This window comes from Lissotriton helveticus, chromosome 10, assembly GCF_964261635.1.
Source record: "Lissotriton helveticus chromosome 10, aLisHel1.1, whole genome shotgun sequence".
NCBI lineage: Eukaryota > Metazoa > Chordata > Amphibia > Caudata > Salamandridae > Lissotriton > Lissotriton helveticus.
The window spans coordinates 506475652-506500235 of record NC_136071.1 but is presented as its reverse complement, the minus strand read 5'-3'; the positions used below and the strand labels follow the sequence as shown (position 1 = coordinate 506500235).

The 24584-nt window shown below is 42.7% G+C and overlaps 1 protein-coding gene across 2 annotated transcripts in view; it reads right to left on the bottom strand.

The window, feature by feature from the left end:
- Positions 1-24584, bottom strand: part of LOC144784313 (ankyrin repeat and fibronectin type-III domain-containing protein 1-like) — a 2450348-nt gene that overhangs the window by 91696 nt on the left and 2334068 nt on the right. For both annotated transcript variants that reach the window (XM_078663012.1, XM_078663013.1), the window contains one exon: positions 5665-5878. In XM_078663012.1, the coding sequence (XP_078519138.1) occupies positions 5665-5878 (214 nt within the window). The remainder of the gene's footprint in view (positions 1-5664; positions 5879-24584) is intronic.

The following is a 24584-nucleotide window of genomic DNA, read 5'->3' as shown; positions in this document are numbered from 1 at the left end:
GAGGAGGTACAGGAAGTTAGAATGTGTGAGCAGGCAGTACGGAGAGGAGACAGGGAGTGTGAAGGAGGGATGAGAGGGGTTAGTGGGAGTGCAAGATGAGAGGGCAGTTGGAGTGTGAGGGGGAGTTGACAGGGGCAGTGGAGGTGTGTGGGAGAGATGACAGGGTTGGTGCAACAGTGAGGGAGATATGAGAGGAGGAGGAGGTGAGATTATGAGTTAGACATGACAGGGTTTGTGGAATTGCGAGGAAGAGGTGGCAGTGGTAGTGTGAGTGTGAGCAAAATGTGAGCAGAGCTAACCAGAATAAACACAGACACACACACTTTTTGGAGAAAGTTTTAAAAATCTTTATTGAAAAGATGAGGCAACATGATCTAGTTATTTTCTCTTTGAGAGTGTTTTCCAGCTTAATAAAACAACAAATGTACCAGTATTGTTTGTATTGGTAATAGGGTTTTTCAAAAAATATGCGTCTGTGTGTGTAATATTATTAGTATTGTGTTAATTGATAATTATTCTCTGGAGTTTAAAATGTCGCACTAAGACAAATATTTTATAAATATTGAAAGTATGACTATTATATTTATACATATATTTTAATAACTGAGTTGCGTTTATTGGAAAGCATGGAAGACACTCAGGTTACAGATGACGGTGTGTACTAACCACTGGGAGATACCCGTCTTGCACTCTGTGTCCGGAAGCAGTGACTGAATGTGGAACTACCTTTGTGAACATGTACATGAAGCGGTGACCAAATGGCGCAGGATCACTTCAAAGAAAAAAAGAGTCTGCCAAACAAACCATGAATAAACAAAAAAGTAGGGAGACATGTAACAGGGGCAGTTGTCGTGAAATTGAAAAAACACACCCAAAGGCGGGGCAAATAACAACGCTTCACCAATGAAAAAAAGACATTTAGAGAGGTACACAAAGGGAAGTATGAGGACCGATGGGTGTGTGGAAATCCCGTAGAGTAGATACAGCATTTCTCAAAGAGACACCGCATGTGCTGCCTAGGCGAGACCTAAAAACATGCTTGAACCACAACCACTATGACGGACTTAGACTGGCTGTCCTACCAATACCGAACCATCTTTAAAAGCATCACTGCAAAGCACCAGCAGTCAGCCCATCTGGATAGCAATCCAATCACCCTGTGTTACAAAGATTGCATTGTTGAGCATGCAATTCTGCATCAACACCTGCATTCACATTTGAACCAACTAATCTCTTCAACATGTTGTTTTCGCACTCATCAGGCTTTAAAAATATCAGCAAACAACCACACAGGTACATGTTGGTGCAAAATTCTTTTTGTTCAATTTTTATAAACTGCCCCCTGGAAGTTAAATAAATCATGAGATCTCTTTGGAAAGGTCCAGAGACTGTATACCAGATTGCACAATGTGCTCTCGACCAATACAATTTTAGTGCACCCAATATGTAAAGTGGGGCTAAGGCTGCAAATCCCTCTAATGAACCTTTAGCACCATATTTTAAGTCAGTGCTAGCTTTCAGCTTGTGGCTTTGTTAATGTTTTGGCCCTGAAGTGCAAATGTGTTATTAGGTAACAGTCTGTGTCAAATGCCTTTTTACATTTGTTGCAATAATTAAAGTTTGTTTTCTCTCCCAAACAACATCGTGTTACTGTTCTGCTTTGAATCTGCAGATGGCTGTATATCATCTGGGCAATAGACACACACTTTCTATTAGGACCCTGCCCCATTTCTGATCAGGCTGTATGCTGTGCCCCACTATGCATTCTAGTCTGGATGTTAGTTTTCCTTGGGCAGTGGTGATTCTGCATACCTTGGCTTGTGCCTTATCAATTCAGGAGCTGCATCATGAAAGTATGCACTGGTACAGAGGAAAGCTTTTAATCTCTTTTAAGATACTGCAATCTTTAAAATGCATTCCTTTGACTGGGAAATTCACCAAGTTAGTGCAGGAGCTCCAGGCAAAACAGCATGGAAACAGAGAGGCAACCACATCTCCTTGTTTCCCAGCTGTGATTAATACAGCTCATCCACTAATTCAGAGACATTCCTGTTTAAGCAGTGCTTTAAATGAGCAGGTACTGTACAGTACTGAGTACCTGCACTTCTTTAATTTGGAATTAAAGAATATGCACTTTCGACAGTGCAGTGTCTTAAAACAGGAGTGCTCTGCTCATGATATGTCAACTGGGCTTTTTCAGGAACATTGTGCACAGATGCAGTACCAACTGTAGAGCGGTTTACATGAAAACAGAGGTCAAATTGGGCATGATCCGAGGAGCATGTTCTGCAAATGTAGAGGGTGCTTGGAAGGCAGAATTGCCTTTAATTGATGTAAATGTGCAAAACTGGTTAATCTGTAAATGTAAAGGGTGCTTGGAAGCCAGTGTTAGCTTTATTTGATGGAGTCTCTTGAAGCTTCCTGGTGACAAATGTTAATTCTACTTTGAGTGGCATTGAAAGTGTTACTAACTGAGTTATGAATTGTGTGCTTTTAACCCAGTCTTGGTATTACTAAAATCTGGATTTTAAAAGCACTTTTAATCGTACTCGTCTTGGGACATTTTGTAGCAGCCTATCGTATACTGTGTGTAATGCATGTTTAAAATAACAACTTACATATTCACAGTGCTTTCTGTCACAAGCTAAGATCTTGTAGCACTAAACATAAACAAGTCAGTCACTGTTTTCCACTGCACCAACCAGGATTTAGCTCTGTGGCTCTCTGGTCACACACACTTCTGTAGAACATTTACTAATAGAGTTTTCGTAATGTACGATAAGTCATTTCCTACTGATTAACATAACTTTTATTTATTGTTTACTTAGGTTGTGTTATCTTATATGTAGTTAGCTGATTGTGAAAGACCAGAAAAGTTACATCGTATATTTTTTTTAACCATGCCTTTGACCCAGCTACCACTCTCACTGCCCCTGCCCCATTGTGCTTACAATCACAGTTCCCATACTTTTATTAATGTACTTTGACTGCTGCATGAAAACATGCTGCCTCCTAGACATCATGCACATGCACTAATTATTGTAGACAGAGCATGATCACGGACATGCACACTTGATGTCAGTGAGGAGCAACGGCTGTTATGTGTTTCTGTGCTGACTATATGCAGCTCATGCACTAACTCAGTTACAGTTGACAAATTCTGACAACAAGCAAACTATTCTATTCTCCATGCATTGAGCATGATACGCTGAAGGGGATGTATCACAAAGAAAAATATATGCCTGTGCAAACATTCGTGTGTGCATAATATATTGCTCGGGTGCAGCCACATTTCTGTCCTTTCTACACCCAACTATCACATTATGCACACAACCCTTTTTGGGTAGTACAGAAGCTCATATTACATTTTTCATGACTCAGTGCACGTTTATGAAGTTGTCTAACTTATACAATGTTGCCAAAGTCTGACACATGTACAGCTACACACAACGTGCTGCGACTGATGGAAAAATGCGTGCAGATGCTCTAATCACAAGTGAGGCTTTTGCAGACAGGGGTAGATTGTGCATAAAAATTATAAAATTCGGCTACACCTGTGCCAATGATGCCACTATTTGCACGAGCACAAGTTGTTTATGATGGGGGTCCAGGTTTAACTATCTAATGTAAAATCTTTGAAGACCCCTCCTAATTTGTTCTCTGGTATGTGAAATTGGATATTCTCTGTTATGTAATGCGCAGTAATGCGCTATAGAAATATTGTTAACGTAACATGTAGCGCCAAGAGAAAATGCCTACTAATGAATGCAAGTATGATTTAACCAAAAAAATGACAACACTTGTTTTCCAAAAACTCTGATCACCTCCATGCTCTACAAACACCTGAACAACTAAGAAATAAAAAACAGTATACTACTAACAATGCTAAATGAAGAGAGTCTTCACAGTACACTGAGACAGCCTACACATCTTTATGGTGCAAACATAAGAATGTGAAAAGTCATTACATTCACTTCAGAAAAAAATCATCAGTACACAGTGTTGCCTGCTTGAATTTAATGTGACCCATGAAGCGAGGGACAAATTATACATGATCTGGTGTTACTCAACACTGCACAGTCTACCGCAGACAGATTAAAACACCACTGCTAACACATAAATGGGCTTTGGCCTTGGCTTATGAGTCAGTAGCATTGAAGTGCATGCCAATGACATTCCACAGTCTGTCTCTCCTCTCTGTTCATACGTCACATTGCATACAGTTTTACAGGAGAACATTGCATACAGATTTACAGGATTTACAGGAGAACATTGCATACAGATTTACAGGAAAACTTTAAACATGGAATTTGTAATAGATTGAGACAGGTACATTTATATTTTACAGTCTTGCACTCTGTGTCCGGAAGCAGGGACTGAATGTGGAAAGTTTTCTAGAACTAGAGATTGTGGCGCTGCGTTTATGTTAAAGGCGCAGGCACTTGTAAGAAGTGCTAGTTGTATATAACAAGTTAGTGATGTGGCGTAACAGACAGAGCTGCTTAGTTTGGAGCTGGAGAACCAGGTTTGAGTCTCAGCACTACAATAAAAATGCCTATTGTAACAAATAAAAATAAACTCATAACAATTAAAAATTAAACAATGTCAATCAAAACCAAATAGGAATGGAAACAAAATTATAAATGCCTATCTTACAATGGCAATGGAACTCCCTTTGTAAACATAGGAGTAATTCAAAGAAAAAAGAGTGCGCTGGCCAACCCATGAATAAACAAAAGAGTAGGGGGACATGTATCAGGAGCAGGAGCCTTGAAAGTGAAAAACACACCTAAGGGCAGGACAAATAGCAATGTTTCACCAAGGAGAAGAAAGGAATTTAAAAAGGCACACGATGGGACAATGCAAATCTATGGCTGTGATGAAAGTCCATAGAGTAGATACAGCATGTCTCGAAGAGACAGCGCATGCGCTGACTAGGCGAGTCCTGAAAAGGGGTGATGAAGGGGCAGATGGGTTGCCGCCCTGTTTGCAAAGGCACACTGGTGCTCCTTGATTGACAAATATATCCTTACGAAAGAAGGGGGATACCTGGAATCTTTGATAGAGAGTGAATAGGTCAGATGGCAACGTGCTGATGTGGCTAATAGACAGCAAACTGGTAGGAAATGTCAATGCTTATCATTGGTTGTAATGTGATCAAACTCTGACAGGAATTATTGTTTGAGCTAATTGTTTTCCCTTGTCGTACCACATATACAGCAGCTGATGCTACTGTAATTTTATGGCACAATGTACAAATGCACCCCACAATGATCATTGCACTATCTGCTCTTTGTTGATTTATTTATTGTCTAATACATAGAAGATGCATTTAAAGTGATCTTGTAGAGTTTGTCAATCAATACCAGTGAATGATTTTCAGTTTATATGGGCACAATCTGCAGGTGTTAACCTACAAATAAATCCCACTTAACAGTTTTGTTCAGTAAAGATGGTGGAAAGATGCTGATGTGTACGTTCAATAATGAGAAAACAAGTACAAGTATAGTAGCATTTCTTATTAAAAGTAGTATGAGTTTATGCTGAGACCCAAGAAAAGAACCAAGGATCTATATTTATCCTTTTGCCGTAGATTTTTTTTATTTAGACTAATAATGACTACAGTGAGAAGTAAACAGAAGTCTTATTCTTCCCAGCTCTTACCAGAATTTAATTTTCGACTCGTTTCTGGAGATGGATTGGGCGAAGGAAGGTAGTCCAGGTGAGAGGAAGTAGACTGTGGCTTCTCCTTCAGTGATACCTCTGTGGATTCATCGATGAACCAGGTGAGAGGAACTCCACATGCTGGTTGTTTGTACCTGGCATGCTGTAGGGCATCCATCATCCAGCGTATTTCCCGCCACATCTCTTCCATTTGCTGTTGGAGCCAAGAAAAAAAGAAAATATCAGGATACGATTACGTCATGCACCAGAAACTAAACCTGCTTTAAGAACAAAATGGTTAGTGATTGTGCAGTGTACGAAATATAACATAACTTGTGCCTTATGAATAACATCAGGCACTCCCACCAGTACAGTTGTAAGGCAATTCCTTACAAAGAATACTGGAATAAATATTAATATGAATCTAGACAATGATTGCTCAAAACACACATAATGTCTTTATTTTTGTCATATACCAATGATGAAATACTATAACATAATAAGAATGGAAATATGAAACTTCTGAGTTTTCTTAGCAACTAGGTGCAGGCACAACTACAGCGTTCATAATGTTGGCTTTCAAATCAAAATATGTACAGAAAAAAGGCAGCCATCCAAGCTAAGCCAGTGCTGACAGCCTCCATTTGGTCAAAGAATAAGCCTAAGTTTATGAAGGCCAGTTCTCCAGGAACCAGGCTTTAAAGGTAAAAAATAGAATTGGCAGTCATTGCATTTAGTGCTGCCCATCATCAGGTCTTCTGTCAGAGGAACCCAGATGGACATCGAGGGGATGTAACTGAAAAAAACTGTCTGGCAAGTCTTTTACCGGAAGAAGGCTCTCTAAAGCGGAGTCAATTTGACGGTGCACAGCACATACTCAACCAGTTGATCATGAGAGCAATACCCAAGGATTGTGGACCGCAGGCCACACGCAGGCCACACACTTCAAGCTGCACTTCAAGCTGTGTTGCGTTATGAAAATTTTTAATTTCAAATAGACCCTAGGACTTAAAGACAGAATTGAGTAATGACTGATTGCGCTCCCACTTGCTATATCAGCATTATGATAGTCAGGACTAACAGCTATTTGTAATTACAAATCTAAATACATCAGAATAGAGATGAGACTAGAATAATATCTGTTTGCTAGATGTGTCATATTCAGTAGTGATGGACTGCATTGTATCAGTTTTTACATCCTTAGACATGGTAGAAGCTATTAGGCTTTCAGGCTAGTAAACAATGTGGTGAATTGTAGGCAGTTAAATAAACCCATTGTGAAAATAGGGGTCTGCTATACAAACAGTGGCCGCAAATTGTGAACCGTATTTTTGTACCTAGTGTGAAATTTTGGAAACCGACCTATGTTGTAATTGGTTGGTCCACAAAATCCCCATTCAGAGTGGGTAGCAATTTGACCTACCTCATGAATATTAATAACATATACTGTAAATTGTGACTTACTTCAATTGGATGCCATCGAATGGATAGCGGCCTGATGGGGTCAGCAGACCACCATGCCTGTGATCTCATTTAATAAAGTAAATATTTGTTTAAAACACAGCCTATTTTCCTTAAAGGAAACAAGTCTTCATACAAAAACAAAAGATTGTTCGAGAGTAGGAAGTGGTCCCCGGGACACCTTCTGAACTTGATATCATCCAAACTTGACACCATTTAATCACCAATAGTATACCCCAAGTTCTGCACTTGAGATGTCGCGATCGTGCAATTGGCAGGATTACTGGTGACCGTAAAAGGGATTACAACACAGCTTCAAGATGTTGCACATGGGAGGGCAAATCCTCACTGTAGATGATAATGTCAACTCAGTGGATCACTGGCAGAATATCGATGATCAAAATATCGAGCTGGCAGAATATCGATGACAAAATATTGACCACCAGAATATCGAATTCCTATCTACAAAACAGGTAAGTACAAAAATATTGAATCCTAAATATCGTTGTAAATAATATAGTTTGCTAAAATATCGATTTTTTTAAATCTCCTAAAATTACTGTAAAATTAATGAAATAATAACTATATTTAAGTAAAACAAACTTAAAAATACTTAAATAACCTTAAAATGAATACATAATAAATGTAAGTTAAAAACTAAAATAAACATGCATTTCTTCATTACATAAATATTAACTTAATATTAAAAAGTATTTAATATTTTTAATAATTAAATGTTGAAAACATAATGTTAGATATAATTACATATATATACACATATAAACCTATAATATAAATATAAAAATCAATTATATATGAGTTAAAACATTTAAAATAATTCAATTTTTTTTATATTTTACACTATATTAAATATAACAATACAAAAAAATTGCATAGCGTAAAAGATAACATTTCTATTTCCACTCCAACAAGTGGTACAGTAGGGAAAATGTTGGGTAGCGGGTAAATACAAATTACTATTCCTACTCCAGCGAGTGGAACAGTAGGGAAAGCGCTGGATAGCGGGAGGGTAACATTTACTATTACCACTCCAGTGAGTGCAACAGTAGGGAAAGAGTTGGGTAGTAGGAGGGTAAAAATTACTATTCCCACTCCAGTGACTGCAACAGTAGGGAAAGCGATGGATAGCGGCAGGGTAAAAATTACTATTCCCACTCCAGTGAGTGCAACGGTAGGGAAAGTGTAGGATAGCGGGAGGAAAAAAATTACTATTCCCACTCCAGGGAGTGCAACAGTAGGGAAAGCATTGAATAACGGGAGGGTTAAAATTATTATTCCCACTCCAGGGAGTGCAACATTAGGGAAAGAGTTGGATAGCGGGAGGGTAAAAATTACTATTACAATTAACAATATAATTAATTAACATACTTTCAAATTAATTGTTAATAATCAATATCTAATTAATTACTAATTAATAAAAAATATTACACAAGTAACTTAATTACCAATTAATTATTATTAATCAATTTATAATTAATTATTAATAAATTATTTAACTTAACAATATCAATTATTACATATTAACTTATTAAATACTAAAATAATACATACATTTATTTTAATTAAATTACTTCCCATTCTATTCCCCTATAAACCCGCTACAGAATTAATTTATGCAAACATATTTTAAAATATAATTAATTCTAAATAATGCTAAAAATATGTTATAATTAAATTACTTCCCACCCTATTCCCCTATAAACCCACTTCTACTTAATTAAATTACACAAAAATGAAGTAACATAAAATTCATTACTTTTATAAAATTCAAACATACATTACAAAAAAATACATACTTTTAACACATAAACTAACACTTAAAACACTAAACAAAAATCGATATTACTAACTTCGATATTGTGTAATTCGATATTTCTTACCTGCATTTTGATATTCTGCACCACTATGTTTTTGCAATTCGATATTCTGTCTATTCAATATCAAAAACTTGATATTCTGTCCAGTCGATATTTTTTTTCGATATTATGACTAGTTACCAACTCAGTATGCAGCTGCAAAGGTAGAATTGGGGATATGCCTCAAATAGCTGGAATCTAGTGGGGGCCCCATACTTGCCAAACTGTAAGAATCTAACTGCCAGAGAGCAAAATGGATGAAAAATGCTTTTGGTTTATATGACTCACTGAGGAGGCAAATAGAAATAACCGTTATTGAGGTCTAGGTTGCCAATGTAAGCAGCAGTCTCAAAGCAGTCAATGAGTTTGTTGACCCAGGGGCATTGGATAAGCATCAAGGGTTGACATCTCATTTACACTTCGAAAGTTAATACAGAACCGTATGAAGTTGAATGCTCTAAGGACCAGTACTGTGGGGATGTCCATTCACTTTGTGAGGTTTCACTTAAAGCCCGGAAAAACATGTTTTCAAGCTTGCTTTCACTGCCTGACGGCATGCGTCAGGTATCCAAGAAGGTCTCAAGAAACTCTACTGAAGAGGGAACACTACAAGTGTTATTCAACAATTTTTTTCTCAAAATGCAGATTAGTTCACAATTTAATCACACAAGTTTTCTTATTTTAATCCAATACTGGATGAAATGTGTTGGCTGGGCAAAATATTGATGAAACATTAATAAAGATGTTTTTTCGGGAAATCGTATGGTTCCTCCTCTTATGTGGATTAAACGTGTGTGATTAAATTGTGAACTACTCTGAGGCTGTTGAATAACACATGTAGTGTTACCTCTTCAGTAGAGTTTCTTGTATATGTACAGTGCCTCCCGGCCAGTGAAACTACTACGGGTTGAGCACTATTATTTGACATTTGTAACACTAGCACAGTGCGGTCGCTCTAGGGCCAACACTGCTCAGTTTTGTTGGACCTTTTCCCATATTTTGTGTTGAATCATTGAACTGGCATGACCAGGCAAGGAGGAAAAGACATTTCCTAGTAGTCCCATCCTTCATTTTAAGTTGTGCATTTGCCTTTGAGAGTGTGGTTTTCTCTATAATTTATTGGCAGGTATAATGGCTTTTAACAGGAAAAATTTCCTCTTTGGGGTCAGTGTTTTGAGGACTATACCTCTTAACCATGTCTTATTGGACCTGACATCCATGGCGTGGTATTCCCCAAATGTTTTGCCTTCACCCCGCCCCTGTTTTGCTGAACACTTTTTTGTTTCCTTTATGGCAGCTAATTTGGACTACACTTAATTGACACCTTTAATGTACTTGTAAGACCCTAGTAAGTAGTACCAACTGTACCCAGGGCCTACAAACAAATGCTACCAATGATCCTGCAGCACCCCTTGTGCCATCCAATGTTATGTTAAATGTTATGTTAAAATTATTTGTAAAGCGTGCTTACACCAAGCGGTTTCATGGCACTAAAAAGCGGAAGGACAGCGGTGGTGGGGAGCAGAAGCATTACTCGTATGCTTGTAGGAACAGAAGGGTTTTGAGGAGTGTTCTGAATTGGGTGTAACAGGTTACAGATCTCAGTTCAGTCGGAAGAGAGTTCCAGAGACGGGGAGCCAAAAAGGAAAATCGGAGGCTACCATGTTTTTTGCGTTTGACAGTGGGTATCGTGAGCAGATTAAGGTGGGAGGAACAAAGTTCACATATGGGGACATAGCGGTTGATCATAGAAGAGATGAAAGCAGGACCCTGGCCCTCGAGTGCTTTAAAGATGATACAGTCCAGTTTGAAAACACAACGTTTGGCCACCGGGAGCCAGTGAAGGCTCTTCATCAGGGGACTGACATGCAGGTGCTTAGGCTGATGATGGATGAGCCTGGCTGCTTGGTTTCGGACTAGCTGTAGACGCTGAAGTTGGTATGCTGGGATACCAACATAAAGCGAATTTGCGTAGTCAATACGGGAGTTGACTAGAGCCAGGGTAACAAGAATAAGGGCCTCGTGGTCAGGAATAAAGTAGCCTTTTAAACTGGGCCTCAGGCAGGCACTGCAGCCTGTTGTATAGTTTTAAACTGGCATTTGCCTGGCAAAATATACCTTCTGACTGCCTAAAACTTCCTTTTTTAGGTCTCGCCTTCGCAGCGCGCATGCGCTGCAAGGCAAAAAGACCTTATCTCGTCGCTTTGCCTTTTCAGTCAAGCACATGCACGCGTTCCATTGCCTTCAGTGGCAACGTGTGCACGTCAGGAGATTCACTCGCGCGAGAGCGCGCCACCATCTGGCAGCAATTATCGCTTCCGCAAGTGAATCGCGCCTGCCCCCTCCTCTCCCCCACCACGCGAGGCACGCGTGTTTGTGCTTGTTTCAGTCTTCCCGTGAAATGTTTTCACTTCCTGTGTATACAGCAATAGTGCAATATATAGAACACAAACGACAAATGCTAAGAATAGGAAGCGAATAGTTGACTCCCATCCTTCAGAGTCATTAAACCCCTTGAGGGGTGTTGTAAATTCACTGCAGGACTCTTAATGCTCTGTCTTCTCTTCGGCTGCATGAATTTGCGGTATTTCTGCTGTGAAACATTTGTGTGGTTTAAGGACAAGTAACAGTGGAACTGTCCAGGAGAATCTTCCTGAGTGCTGCTCTCGCTGTCAGGTCTCTCCTTGTGCCTCTCCCTTGTTCTGTTCCTGCCTCTGCTGACTCCGATCCTTCACCATAATTACCCCCTTGAGGATCGCTCTTTCTTCTGTTGCCGTTGAGTAAAGGACAGTTGATTGCTTTTAAGGAGAGAAGCATTTGCCGCATGTGGAAAGTTGTAAGCGCAGCCTGCAGCCTACCATTTATTGAGCACTTTATGGGATGCCCCCCATCCCCAGCTGCGAGGCCTCACACACCAAGCACAATGCAGCATCTCCTCAAATGTGCATTTCTTCGGGGATTGTTCTTTCTTTGTAAGGACTATCGTTGTAATGACGTGCGCGTTTATAATGTATTCAATGTACACACTGGCATTGTAAGGCCTCCCTCGAGCTCCCCTGTGGAGGCCTCTCATTCTCAAGCCTTCTTTGTAAAGGATCTTTCCCGCTGCTCTGCATCAAAAGCAAATTATGTGCACACAGGTCCTGCTTGTTTAATCTAAAGATGACCACCAGGATGCTTTGCTTCTCCTCTCACAGCCCTCTCTCCCTCCCCCAAACCCAATTTCCCCACCCCCTCCTTTTTAGAGTGCTTTGTTAGCACGTCTGTATAAAGCCAGGCGCTGGCTGTCGGTGCGGCTCATATTTTACTCTGCCTCTCTCCTCCCTGTCATTCCTAGCTCACTCTGGCATTTCTGCGATGGTTTCTTTTTTTCCTCCTTATTCTTCTCTTCATTCCCTTGTCTGTCTCTAGTCATTGCCTCCACGCTCTCTCCATTTATATGCCCTCTCCCCCTCCATCACGCTCAGGGCCCGGGGTAATGGTGCGGTTTACAAATTCTCTCATCAGCCAATCACACAGTGTGCCACATGACATTTACAACATGCCCTCCTGCAGAGAGTCTCCCCTCTGGATGGTACGCACGATCATTGGTGGACAAAGTCTTTGTTACCTGAGCAAAGTTCTCAACTCAGAATGTTGTTTTTGCTCGGCACACTGCCAATATTTCCCCGTGAGTGGTGTACATAGTGCTAGACGTGGGTATAAGCTTCTTAAATAAATGTACTGGAGGGAGGTTCACAATGTCATGTTTTTCTCCAAAAACTTAAAAGGAACAGTGATATCCTGACAGGAACGTGAAGAATCACATATAGGAAACCTAGCAAACTACAGGAAGCAATCTGAGTCTATCGTGATTCCACAGATAAGCATTTGTTACCCGAGGCTGAATACTTACTTTGTGAGGCTTACTCCTTTGAAATGGAGGTAAAACCTCTTGAGAAGAAATGCCGGTAATATGGTGGTTAAATGTTGACAGTGCCTTGTTGTTACCTGGCACGGATGCCCGCTCACTAATCACGGCCTCCGTGGTGCTGGATTTGCGCGGGCGGGTCAAACCTCCTGAAATAATACTGGCGGTATGCATAGTGCTGGTGTTTGTCCTGCAGTTCTGTAAGTAGGATATACTCTGGGTCACTGGAATTATGGGTTTGTGCTGTTTCATATAATTAGATATTTGCCACATACTCTATCATCTACTATATAGTCTGCAATATTTAACAAAATTTCTAGCTTACATGATCCAAAAGGTTACTAAAACGCAGCCGCATATGTATGTTGCTGCACAGTGGAAGGCCATTTGCATAGGTTCACTGGTTACCTTTCCGTTGCTTATTACTATATTTAGGAGATAATAAACCTACACTAATGATGTGCACCCTATGCCTAAACACTGTTAACAAGTGTAAAAATGAGCAAATAATAAATACTATCACCGAATATACTACAAGCTGCATAATTTGCCTTCTCTTACCGCTTAATTTAGTCAACCCTGCCGCATAAATTGTCCCTCTGATGCTGCGTAATTCCAGTGACTCTGGCGATACTTCACTTAGCCTCAGTCAGTGGTTCACAATTATGACATGCTGGCAATAAACTACTTTAAGCAGAATTATACCAATATATAGCTAAAATACCCAACATGTATGTTTTGACACATATCATTTAACTATCTTCTCCAATTTCCCACATGAATGGTATTGTATTTCTCTACAAAGCATTATTATTGCTGATTGAAGAGAAACTCAATCAATAATAAATAATGTTTTACAATGTGGTACCTACTGTTGCTTGTTAATACTTAGAAATCACTACTAAGGTAGACCCTAAAGGTTCATAGGACAGGGTGCATTGTCTTTAAAATGTAGGACAAGTACTTGAGTTATACCTGTCCTAGCAGTGAAAAACTCAGAAAGTCATTTTTCACTGTTGTAAGGCCCACCTCTCCCAATGTCTGACACTGGATTACCATATTACATTTACTAAGTGCTAACTTTAGATTGGGAGTAGATAGAAATCTACTGTATACACTCAAATTAATTGTAATTTAAATCATATTTAATGGTAGAGCCGGTTTTTAAGTCACAATTTTGAAAACTCCACTTTTAGAAAGTTGGCAGTTTCTTGTCCCAAAGATTTGTACCTTCCACCAGTGTCATGGGTAACATGAATGTGTATGGCTTTGCTGTTCGGGTATGTGTTTTGATTCCAGATGGTAACACAAAAGGGGCTTCTTCGGTGTAGACTGGTTGGGCCATCCTGGCAGGATGACTGGAACAAGCTGTACCCAGCCCCACTTACACTTCAAAGCGCTTTGCCTCATGCACACACAAAGATATCTGACACCAGGCCTGCACTGTCTTTTTTCACCCCAAACAGTTTAGAGCTTTTACAAGGGAAGTGGAAGAACTATCAAAAACCAGATGTGGGGAGTAGGACAGGAATCCCTGCATAAAAAGTAGGCACCAGGTGTAAATCTTGGAGCTCCAAAGCTACTCGTCAAAACATTCCTTGTTGTTGTTGAACTTGTGACTTTCCCCTGGTCTACTGCTTTTGGGTGCTGTTTTCACTAAAAATTCTAAAACTGAATATCTCTGGTTCTACTGATTGGATTTTTTGGCTTTCTAGTATTATTGTGTTTATTAAAATGTACTCTATTTTTCTAAATTTGTTTGGGATTCTTCTTGTATTTGTGTTTTTACTTTATTTCTGTTTGTGTGCTGCAAAAATACTTTAGACATTGCCTTTAAGCTTTTGTGCAGAGCCATCAGACACTTAAGCAAGGGTTTAGTGAATTTTGTGGTTCACCCTGACAAGAATTGTGGTTGTTGCCCCTTAACCAATAACCCAATTTCTAACAGCAAGGAAATAGTGACATAACCATTCCTAAACTGTTCAAGCATCATTAACTTGCCATTGGGAAATTGAAGTAATCGGAAAAAAGCAGGAACTGTAGATTAGTAAGTTACTTTATTTAAGTTAAGATGTTAAGAATAATGATAACCCCATCAGGAGCAGCTGTCCTGCTGCTCAGCCTTCACCCAACTGACATTCACAAACTACTACCATTCCACCCATCCAACACAAATACTAGAACTAATTATTGCAAACCCGCTTTGATTCAGACTGGTAATCATTACCTTGTGAAGTGTCAGGCGGGAGAGAAGGGCTATTAGCTAGTTGGAGGGTCTGATAATATATTTGTGCCTTGCCAGAGGCTTTTGCCTCAACTTGAATTGACCAATAGCTCTGCTTGACTTCCTGAATACGTTTACAGGATTTAGTAAATTTTGCCAACAGCAGTGTTGTGAAAACACTGCCTTTTACTGTATCTTTTTCAAGTGGGAGATGTGGCTCTCAGCATGTTAAATCCAGAAAACATATTGCAAAATGGGACTATGCAGCATGGAAATATGGACCCATGTCTGGAATTATAAACACTCCCTTCTCAAACGGTTGGCTAAGTATCCCCATTTCAATATATGATTATTAGTATCCCAAACAAGTCTGGTCCAGAGAGTGTGTAGTTTTTCTAACAAACATCTACTCACAGGGATTGTGATGTTATGGAAGAGATAAAGAACTTTAGAAAGCACTAACTTTTAGATCATAGCAACTCTGTCACGGAAGACATAACAGTAGCTGTATCTATCGCTCAATGTGTGTCACCAATCCACAGATTGCAGAACCCAGTTACTGTTAATTAGAATGCCCAGGTATCTGACAGACGCTTCATGCCAACTGTGAGGGAACTCGAGGACAAGTCAAGAGTATGGTCTCCATTAAGCAAAACATCTAGAACTTTCCCCAATCTATTTGAATATCCAAAAACCTGTCAGTGTATGATAGCTTTAACTATGTCAGCCAGATTAGTGCAGGATTTTTTTACCAGTAGCAAGATATCATCGTTGTAAGGAAAACATGTTAAGCTTCTCTGCATGATTGTCTGCAAGCCTGCAAGTGAGGTTCTCCACCGCCAGGGCAAGCAAAAGTTTGGACAGTGGACACCCCTGTCCAGTAGCCATCCTGAAGGAAAATAATTTAGAGGTATACCCATAGACAATTAGGGGCAGATTTACAAGCCCCTTGCATATCAGTGCAGTACAAAAGGGGGTGGTGATGGACGGAGCATCTGAACCAAGCAAACACTCACACCCAGTCAAAAGATCTGGGTTTGATCCATCACCGTTCTTTAGCCCACTCTGCCACCCCAGTTCAGACATGGCTATATGCAAATCAGTCTGACCCTGTGCCTCATGGGAACAGTCCAGCCCGAACTGCCAAGCCATGCCTTCCCTGGACTGGAAACAAGCTTCCGAGGACCGGTTTCTGGCATTCCAGCCGTCTTCAGCCCGGCTTGCTTGAATCCAGTGGCAAAGTGAGCAAGGGACTCACGTCTGAGCATACCCTGCCACACTTATGGCAGCCAAAGCAGTATAAAAGGGGGTGGTGATGGTCGGAGCATCTGAACCAATCAAACACTCACACCCAGTCAAAAGATCTGGGTTTGATCCATCACCGTTCTTTAGCCCACTCTGCCACCCCAGTTCAGACATGGCTATATGCAAATCAGTCTGACCCTGTGCCTCATGGGAACAGTCCAGCCCGAACTGCCAAGCCATGCCTTCCCTGGACCGGAAACAAGCTTCCGAGGACCGGTTTCTGGCATTCCAGCCGTCTTCAGCCCGGCTTGCTTGAATCCAGTGGCAAAGTGAGCAAGGGACTCACGTCTGAGCATACCCTGCCACACTTATGGCAGCCAAAGCAGTACAAAAGGGGATGGGGATGGACGGAGCATCTGAACCAATCAAACACTCACACCCAGTCAAAAGATCTGGGTTTGATCCATCACTGTTCTTTAACCCACTCTGCCACCCCAGTTCAGACATGGCATATAGCCTCGGAAGCTTGTTTCCGGTCCAGGGAAGGCATGGCTTGGCAGTTCGGGCTGGACTGTTCCCATGAGGCACAGGGTCAGACTGATTTGCATATAGCCATGTCTGAAATGGGGTGGCAGAGTGGGCTAAAGAACGGTGATGGATCAAACCCAGATCTTTTGACTGGGTGTGAGTGTTTGATTGGCTCAGATGCTCCGTCCATCACCACCCCCTTTTGTACCGCTTTGGCCGCCATAAGTGTGGCAGGGTATGCTCAGACGTGAGTCCCTTGCTCACTTTGCCACTGGATTCAAGCAAGCCGGGCTGAAGACGGCTGGAATGCCAGAAACCGGTCCTCAGAAGCTTGTTTCCGGTCCAGGGAAGACATGGCTTGGCAGTTCGGGCTGGACTGTTCCCATGAGGCACAGGGTCAGACTGATTTGCATATAGCCATGTCTGAACTGGGGTGGCAGAGTGGGCTAAAGAACGGTGATGGATCAAACCCAGATCTTTTGACTGGGTGTGGGTGTTTGATTGGCTCAGATCCCCCGTCCATCACCACCCCCTTTTGTACCGCCTTGCATATCAGTGGCACATTTAACTGCTCCATATTTACAAGGACAGGAAGAGCCACCCTGCATGACTTTTCCTGTTGTTGTAAATATGGCCCCTTTGCATGCAGCACTTTCCGTGAAAGGTGTATTCAATGGGTGTTGCTGTGGGTGTTCCCACGCAACACCCATGGAACTAGACACATGTGTGTGAATGCTATACCTCCCAAGGGGAGGCATAGGGAGGCGCAACAAGGAGAAATTTATTAATTTCTCCTAGTTTTCTTTTCCTCTTTCAATGCGTGCTGCATTCTGCAGCACACATAGAAAGAGGAAATCAGCTCTAATGATTGTTTTTCTTCAGGAAGGGTTCTCTTCCATCACACAAACAATCATTGAAACAATGATGTTTTTCAACTTCTATGTGTGCTACTGCAGCAAACATAGAAGTTGAAAAACTGTATTTCCCAGATTGTTTTTGTGCAGGAAGGGAACGCTTCCTGAACAAAAACAATCTCCCACGACGCAGGCATCCTTGCACCATGGTGCAAGGGTGCCTGCAACGGCACATGTCAGCAGTTTGTGCACCAGCGCAGGGGGAAGCACAGAGATGTGACATATTGTTGTAAATATATTGCATCCCTGTGCTTTGAAAGTGACTCTGTGCGGTGCAGCCAAACAGCTTGCCGAACACACTGAGTCACTTTCTTGAAAATTTGCCCCTGAGTCTAGCAGAGGGGTCTGAGTGTAGCAGCTTTATAAGCCCAATGATGTGTGGGCCAGTCCCCATTGTGCGTAGGACTACAAATAAAAAGATTCACTCCAACATGGCACAGACACCAGGTCGAATCTGTGGAATAAATGCAAAAAGTTAAGGTTATTAGAGGCTGCTCTACCAGTGATGAAATCTGATTGATCAAGAATGGCTAGCTTCTCCATTAGGGGATGCAATCATTTAGCAACTATGCTGGCTAAGATATTATAATCTAGATTCATGAAAGATTTAGACTTGTTGTACCCACAGTCCATACTATCTTTCCCAGGCTTCAGTCGTATGGAGATTATGTCAACCCTAGTAGTAGATGGTAAGTGCATGATCTCCTACTCCATTCCTTGGATAAACAAAGAGCAGCCGCTCTACTCCCAGCCGCCTCAATCAAAAGCTGAAACTGCAAAAGGGCATGGCCCCAGGCACAATGCAGCAACCAGAGACAGCAAAACCGGCAAGGCAGTGGGAGCTAGTGATGGTGCTCATCCTTGAAAGGAATTGGTAGGCACAATCATGTCAATGAAAGAATTTATGGGGTCCATTAGGATATCGGGCGGATTGCCTCCGCCAGAGTGGCGGTGGCCACCGCCACCCTGGCGGAGGCAATCCGCCCGACAACCACTCTCGTTTTCCCCTCCGCCAGACTAGGATGGCAGAGGGGACAGTGGCGGACGGAAAGACTGCGACTGCGGCGGTAATAGATTAATATGGTGGCGGTGTCCAATGGACACCGCCAGCCATATTACGATGATAAAATGTGTGGGTCTTTCCGCGGAGGCAATGCCGCCACGGAAAGGCAGGCGGAGATTGCTGCGGGGGCCCCCTGCAGGGCCCCCTGGTTGCCGTCACATTTACATATGCAAAGTGGCAGGCACCGCCCGGTGCCTGCCGCTTTGCATGTGTGAATGCGTCAACTTATGTTTTACATTGTGGTGGGCGGTGCAGAGAGCACCGCCCGCCACAATGTAAAACATATAGGATGTGCCCGCCACTGTGGCGGGCACATCCTAATACCCCCAACGGGACCCCCACCCTTATGGCGGGCGGTCCCGATCTCCGTTAGGGTGGCAGGCGGACAAAGTCCGCCCGCTATCCTAATGGACCCCTATGTGTGAGGAATAATCATCATCTTTCTTTTCTTTCCATGGTTTAATATTACAGTAAGTTTATGAAAGATTTTGCAGGTAAAACTTACAAAATGAGTAAACTGCTGAATAAAAATGTGGAGTTTCAGTGGGGGATGAATGTATGGAGGAATCTCAGTGGGTGACGGAGAACTGAGTTATGCCCCATGCCTTCAAGCTTATGATCCCAAGTGTGACACTAAAGTGGTCTGTGATGCCAGTGTGAAGTTTTTAGGGCCTCTTCTTATACAAGTGAGAGATGGTCAGGAGAAACGCATTGCTTGTATCTCAAGCCTATTAGGAAATGCTGCATGTACTTTTTCAGTCATAGAAGGAAATCACTAGTGGTTTACTGGGCTGTTAACAGATGTAACTTTTTTATTGGGGGTGAAATTCACTGTTCAAACTGACCATGGACCGTTGGTCGAGGTTTTCTTGAGGAAAGGTCTTGATTGCACCTCATCTTGCATACGTTGGTGGGTTGTAGGTTTACAGGAATATTGATACATTGTCCTTCATTGTGCAGTATATCCCGGTGCTGGAAACTGTGTGTGATTTGACTGAATCGGACGTGGGAGAAGATGTGGATGAAGTACTCAGTGTGTGTGTGAGGTTACTTATGGAAGCATTGAAGAAGAGAAATGGCTACAAGAATTGGAGAGAGATGACAAGTTAAAGCAAGTGATAGGACTGCTGACTGCTGAAAATCTTAGTGAGAGCGTTAAAGAGGTATGTTGGATTTGGTGGCACGGATTTTCTGTTGAAAGGGACAAGATTAGTACATCCACAAAGTTTACAAAAGAAAATATTCCAGTCAGCGCAGAGATTTCTAGTGGCCTGCACTTGACCTTGATATTGAGTGTATGATTCAAGCAGAGCATTGCGGGGTTGCTCTGTTTCCCTAACACCTACCTGCCTGATCTGCTTCTCGCTGTGGGTCTCCCCTGCCGCCACTTCCCGGATCAACACGTGGCCGTCAAGGGGGGAGACTACAGCTCCCAGCCCTCCCTGCACACGACCACGCCCACTTCCGCGCCGGTGGCGCTCTGAAGAGAGGCGCTTCTCCCGCGTCGCGGGATGCGCGCGGGTGTCGCCTGGAGAAGCCTGGGACAAGGGCAGGACCGTCTGTGGCCGTCCAGGGCAGACCGAGGCAGGGCAGGGCCCGAACCCCTGGCGGCTTCTTATCAGCTGCGTTCCCAAGAGCCGCGGTAAGAACACATTCTGAGGTGGACTCATAAGCGGTCTCCCAAATTTCCTCTGTCATTCAAAGACTTTTTAATCAACAATTACCTGTTGTACTGTGTTGTAACTGGATCCTGAGTTAATATCCATACTTTAAATCATAACTTTATCTATTTAACGAGCATTGTTTGTTAAACTGTGTATAGAGAATTGCCTGTGATAGATGAACGTAAGAGTACCGCGGGTACTTTAGATGCCTACCTGTTAAGAGCAGAATCCCTAATCAACCAAGAGATCCATCTAGCAGAGCGCAGACTTTCTCTCGACCCATCACAACCCTCTCCTTCTAGAGAGGAGGAATTTAACAGCCCCTCACAATTGCACACTCTCCCTAATATTCTCTTCCCCGGATACGGACACCCCATTAAAATCACCTGACCTACGGGGCAGTGAGCCTTCCATTACTATTATAAGTTTGAAAGGCCCCCACACTCGAGGGCAAACCAATAAAATGAAAGGTCGTGTAGCGGGCACAAAACAGAAGGGAGGCAAGCTGGTCAAAGAGGGAAAGGTGACGACCAGGACTGGGAAAAGTATGATAGGAATCCAATTAGCAGAAACCCAATGTAATCCTGTCGCTCAGGTAGTTGCTCCTAATGAGAATCTAGGAGTAATCTCACAAAACCTGGAGAAACAAATGGAAGGCCTCATAAAAAACATCTTAGAACAAAAAATTGGTGAATCCGTTAAGACCTGCTCTTTTTAGAGACCAGTCTTTTCTGGGACGCTCTACGGTGTGTTCCCTAATTAATCTCTCGCTGGCCTCGGGTCTGGTTCCAACCAAATGGAAGCAAGCGGTGGTTTCTCCAATTCTGAAGAAGCCTTCTTTGGACCCATCAAAACCCGAGAACTACCGCCCTATTTCATTGCTCCCTTGGCCGGCGAAAGTTGCGGAGGCCCACATTAATCTGGCCCTTACAGACCACCTTACTCGGGCCAATGTCCTGGACCCCACGCAGAACGGCTTCCGTGCTGGTCACAGCATGGAGACGGCCCTTCTCGCCATGGTGGAGCATTTGCGTGCGGTACTGGATATGGGTCAGACGGCGGCGCTTGTATTATTAGACCTCAGCGCCGCCTTTGACACCGTCTCTCACCGCATTCTGCTGCACCGCCTGGAGGAGATTGGCATCGGGGGGATTGCTCTGCAGTGGTTCCGCTCCTTCCTCGACAATCGCTCTTTTTGTGTGGCCATCCCACCTCACCAGTCCAAATTCCATCCTCTGGCCATGGGGGTTCCGCAGGGATCCCCGCTGAGCCCCACGTTATTCAATCTATACGTGAGACCGCTGGCTGAGGTCGTAAAGCAATGGGGCTTGATTATGGTCTCATATGCCGACGATACTCAGCTGGCGGTTACCATCAGTGGGGATGCGGAGCGGGATGCCCCTAGGTGTCAGAATGGACTGAGGGCGGTGGCCAGCTGGATGACTGCCAACTGTCTCCAGCTGAACGCAAGAAAGACTGAAATCATGATTGTCGGTAAGAGAACGGAGCTCTGGGGGGACAGGTGGTTGCCTTCGGAATTGGGGCCGTCTCCGACTCCGGTCTCGGAATTAAGAAACCTGGGAGTTTGGCTGGACTCTAGCCTTAACTTTGTTGGCCATACAAAGAAAACCGCGGCCTGGTGCTTTGGTGTTCTTCGGGGCTTAAGACCTGTCCTCAAATTCTTCGATGCCCCAACCAGGCAGCTGGTGATTCAGGCGACGGTGATCTCCCGGCTTGATTACGCCAGCTCTCTCCTGGTGGGGGCTAACCAGGCAGAAATCACTTGCCTGCAGCGCGTCCAAAATGCTGCAGCCATAGCGATAGTTGGCTTGCCCAGATTTTGCCCCGTTTCTAACACCCTACGTTCCCTGCACTGGCTACCAGTGAAAATGAGAATCCATTTTAAGGTCCTATGTTTGGCCTTCAAAATCTTGAAAGGCTCTGCCCCCCAGATCCTGACCAACCTTTTATCTTTGTATGTTCCGACGCGCTCTCTTCGATCCCTGGGCCATGCTCTCGCCGTGGTCCCCCAGTTCAAGCTTTGCCGAGTTGGGGGCCGATCTTTTCGAGTGAGAGCTGCGGCTATCTGGAATTCTCTCCCGGTTGAGATCCGTTTGTTGGAGGACCTCCTGCAGTTTCGTAAGGCCATTAAAACCTTCTTATTTTAATTTTTTCCCCATAGTTGTTTCCTCTTTTCTGTCCTTACATTTAGCGGTGTTGTGTTCTACCTTGTCTTGCGCCAGGACGCTCCTTCGCTGGAGCAGCTGTGCGCACGATAAATGTCCGTAACATAACAGATGACTACTCTCCTATCTTCCCTCTTTGAAGAAAAATTTGCTCTCATAGAGAACAAGCTGGCACAAATGGAAGGGGATGTTGATGTAATCAGAGTTCGATTAGAAAATCCCAATATGACCCCTAGTGGCATTAACACTGAAACATCGGCTAGGGATTACCCCATCCATTCGAGGGAAGAGGCCCGGCCTGGTATCCCCAAGGTATCCCAACAAGTGAATCAATCTCTCTCAAAAGAAGGCACCATCCTGAAGGCTACCAGCAGGGAGGAGAATATGAGTAATCACGATCAAAAAACAGCGAAATCTACTCTGGCTAGTAGTATGACTCAACCAAAAATTGATTCTCTAAATTTGCCGCCCGCCTCCTGCCCTTATGTCCTGGCCCTGATAGGTGTTCCACCTCTAAAGCAAGGAGTGACAGAGTCTTGGCTGTCCCTTAGAAATAAAGTGGTGGACTGGTTAGCGAAACATAAACATTTCCATTCCAGGAACACAAATCAAATTCTTATGGTGCATAGAGTAGGTTTGGTAGGCACATCACAAAAAACTACTCAGGGTGATTGTATTATCATTAATTTTAACTCTCCGAAATTGGTTTGTTCATTATTAGCTGACAAGGAGGAAACATCCTTAACCCCTACAGCAACCCAGTCTGTTCCACTTGGTTTTGTTTTACAAACCGGCTCCCAATCCCATTTTGAAATCAAGCAGATCCATTCTAACGCAAAACAGGTTTGAACTTCTGTCAGTACTAGAAGAGGTAAACTGACAACCAATTTCGTTGTTAGGACCCTCTAACCTGGAGTGTGAAAGAGCTACTGACCACTGGACCCTAGGCTGTCATTTATCTTTGGATTCTTCATTCCTGGTAAAACCCCTGACTCAGTCTTCCAACTTCGCCTTGTCCATCGAAGAGCAGGTCCAGGAAATCGTTATACAAAACCATGATCTGAAGAGAGATCAATCAAAATCTCAAATAATAAACCCTATAGAGCTTACTGAGGCTACCTCCATAGCTAGCAGCACAGCCAGAGCAAGAGGATCTTTAAATTCACCTCTGCATGTTGATGTCAACACCGTAAGAGGAGCATCGACTAGCATAATGTTTGGGAATATCGCCGGTCTCCGCTCTAAGATTAACCACGAAGGATGGCTAACATTTGTGCGGTGTTATGACTTCCTGTGCCTACAGGAGACATGGGCGGTATCACCAAACCATTTAAATGGATATAAGACTTTCTTCTACCCGGCACTTATCTCTCCCTCAGGGTGAGCAAAAGGTGGATTGACAATCTACATTTCAAACTTAATCAAGGCCAGAGAAATAACATCCTTAAAAAATCGGGAAAACTACCAGATACTTTCAGTCACTCTAAACAAACCAACTCACATAGTGATTGTTAATTTTCATAATAACCTACAGGAACCTAAAATAGTTGAGACCTTAAAGGAAATACGTGATTTCTTTTTGGACTATAAAAATAAAACCCAGGAAAAAAAAAACATAATTATATGGGGTGGTGATTTCAACCTCTCATTGTGCGAGAGAAATAACACCATCACGTGTGGCCTCCTAGACTCACAAGAAAATGACATCACTCATTTTTCTCATACCACCAAAGGTGAATGTATGAACGAGATAATCCCCCTCCTCCAATTGGCTTTTGCAAATGAACTACTTGTCCCTCCTGTTACTTTCAGTCCAACTTTCAACGGTAGAGGAGCCTCTAGCTGCAT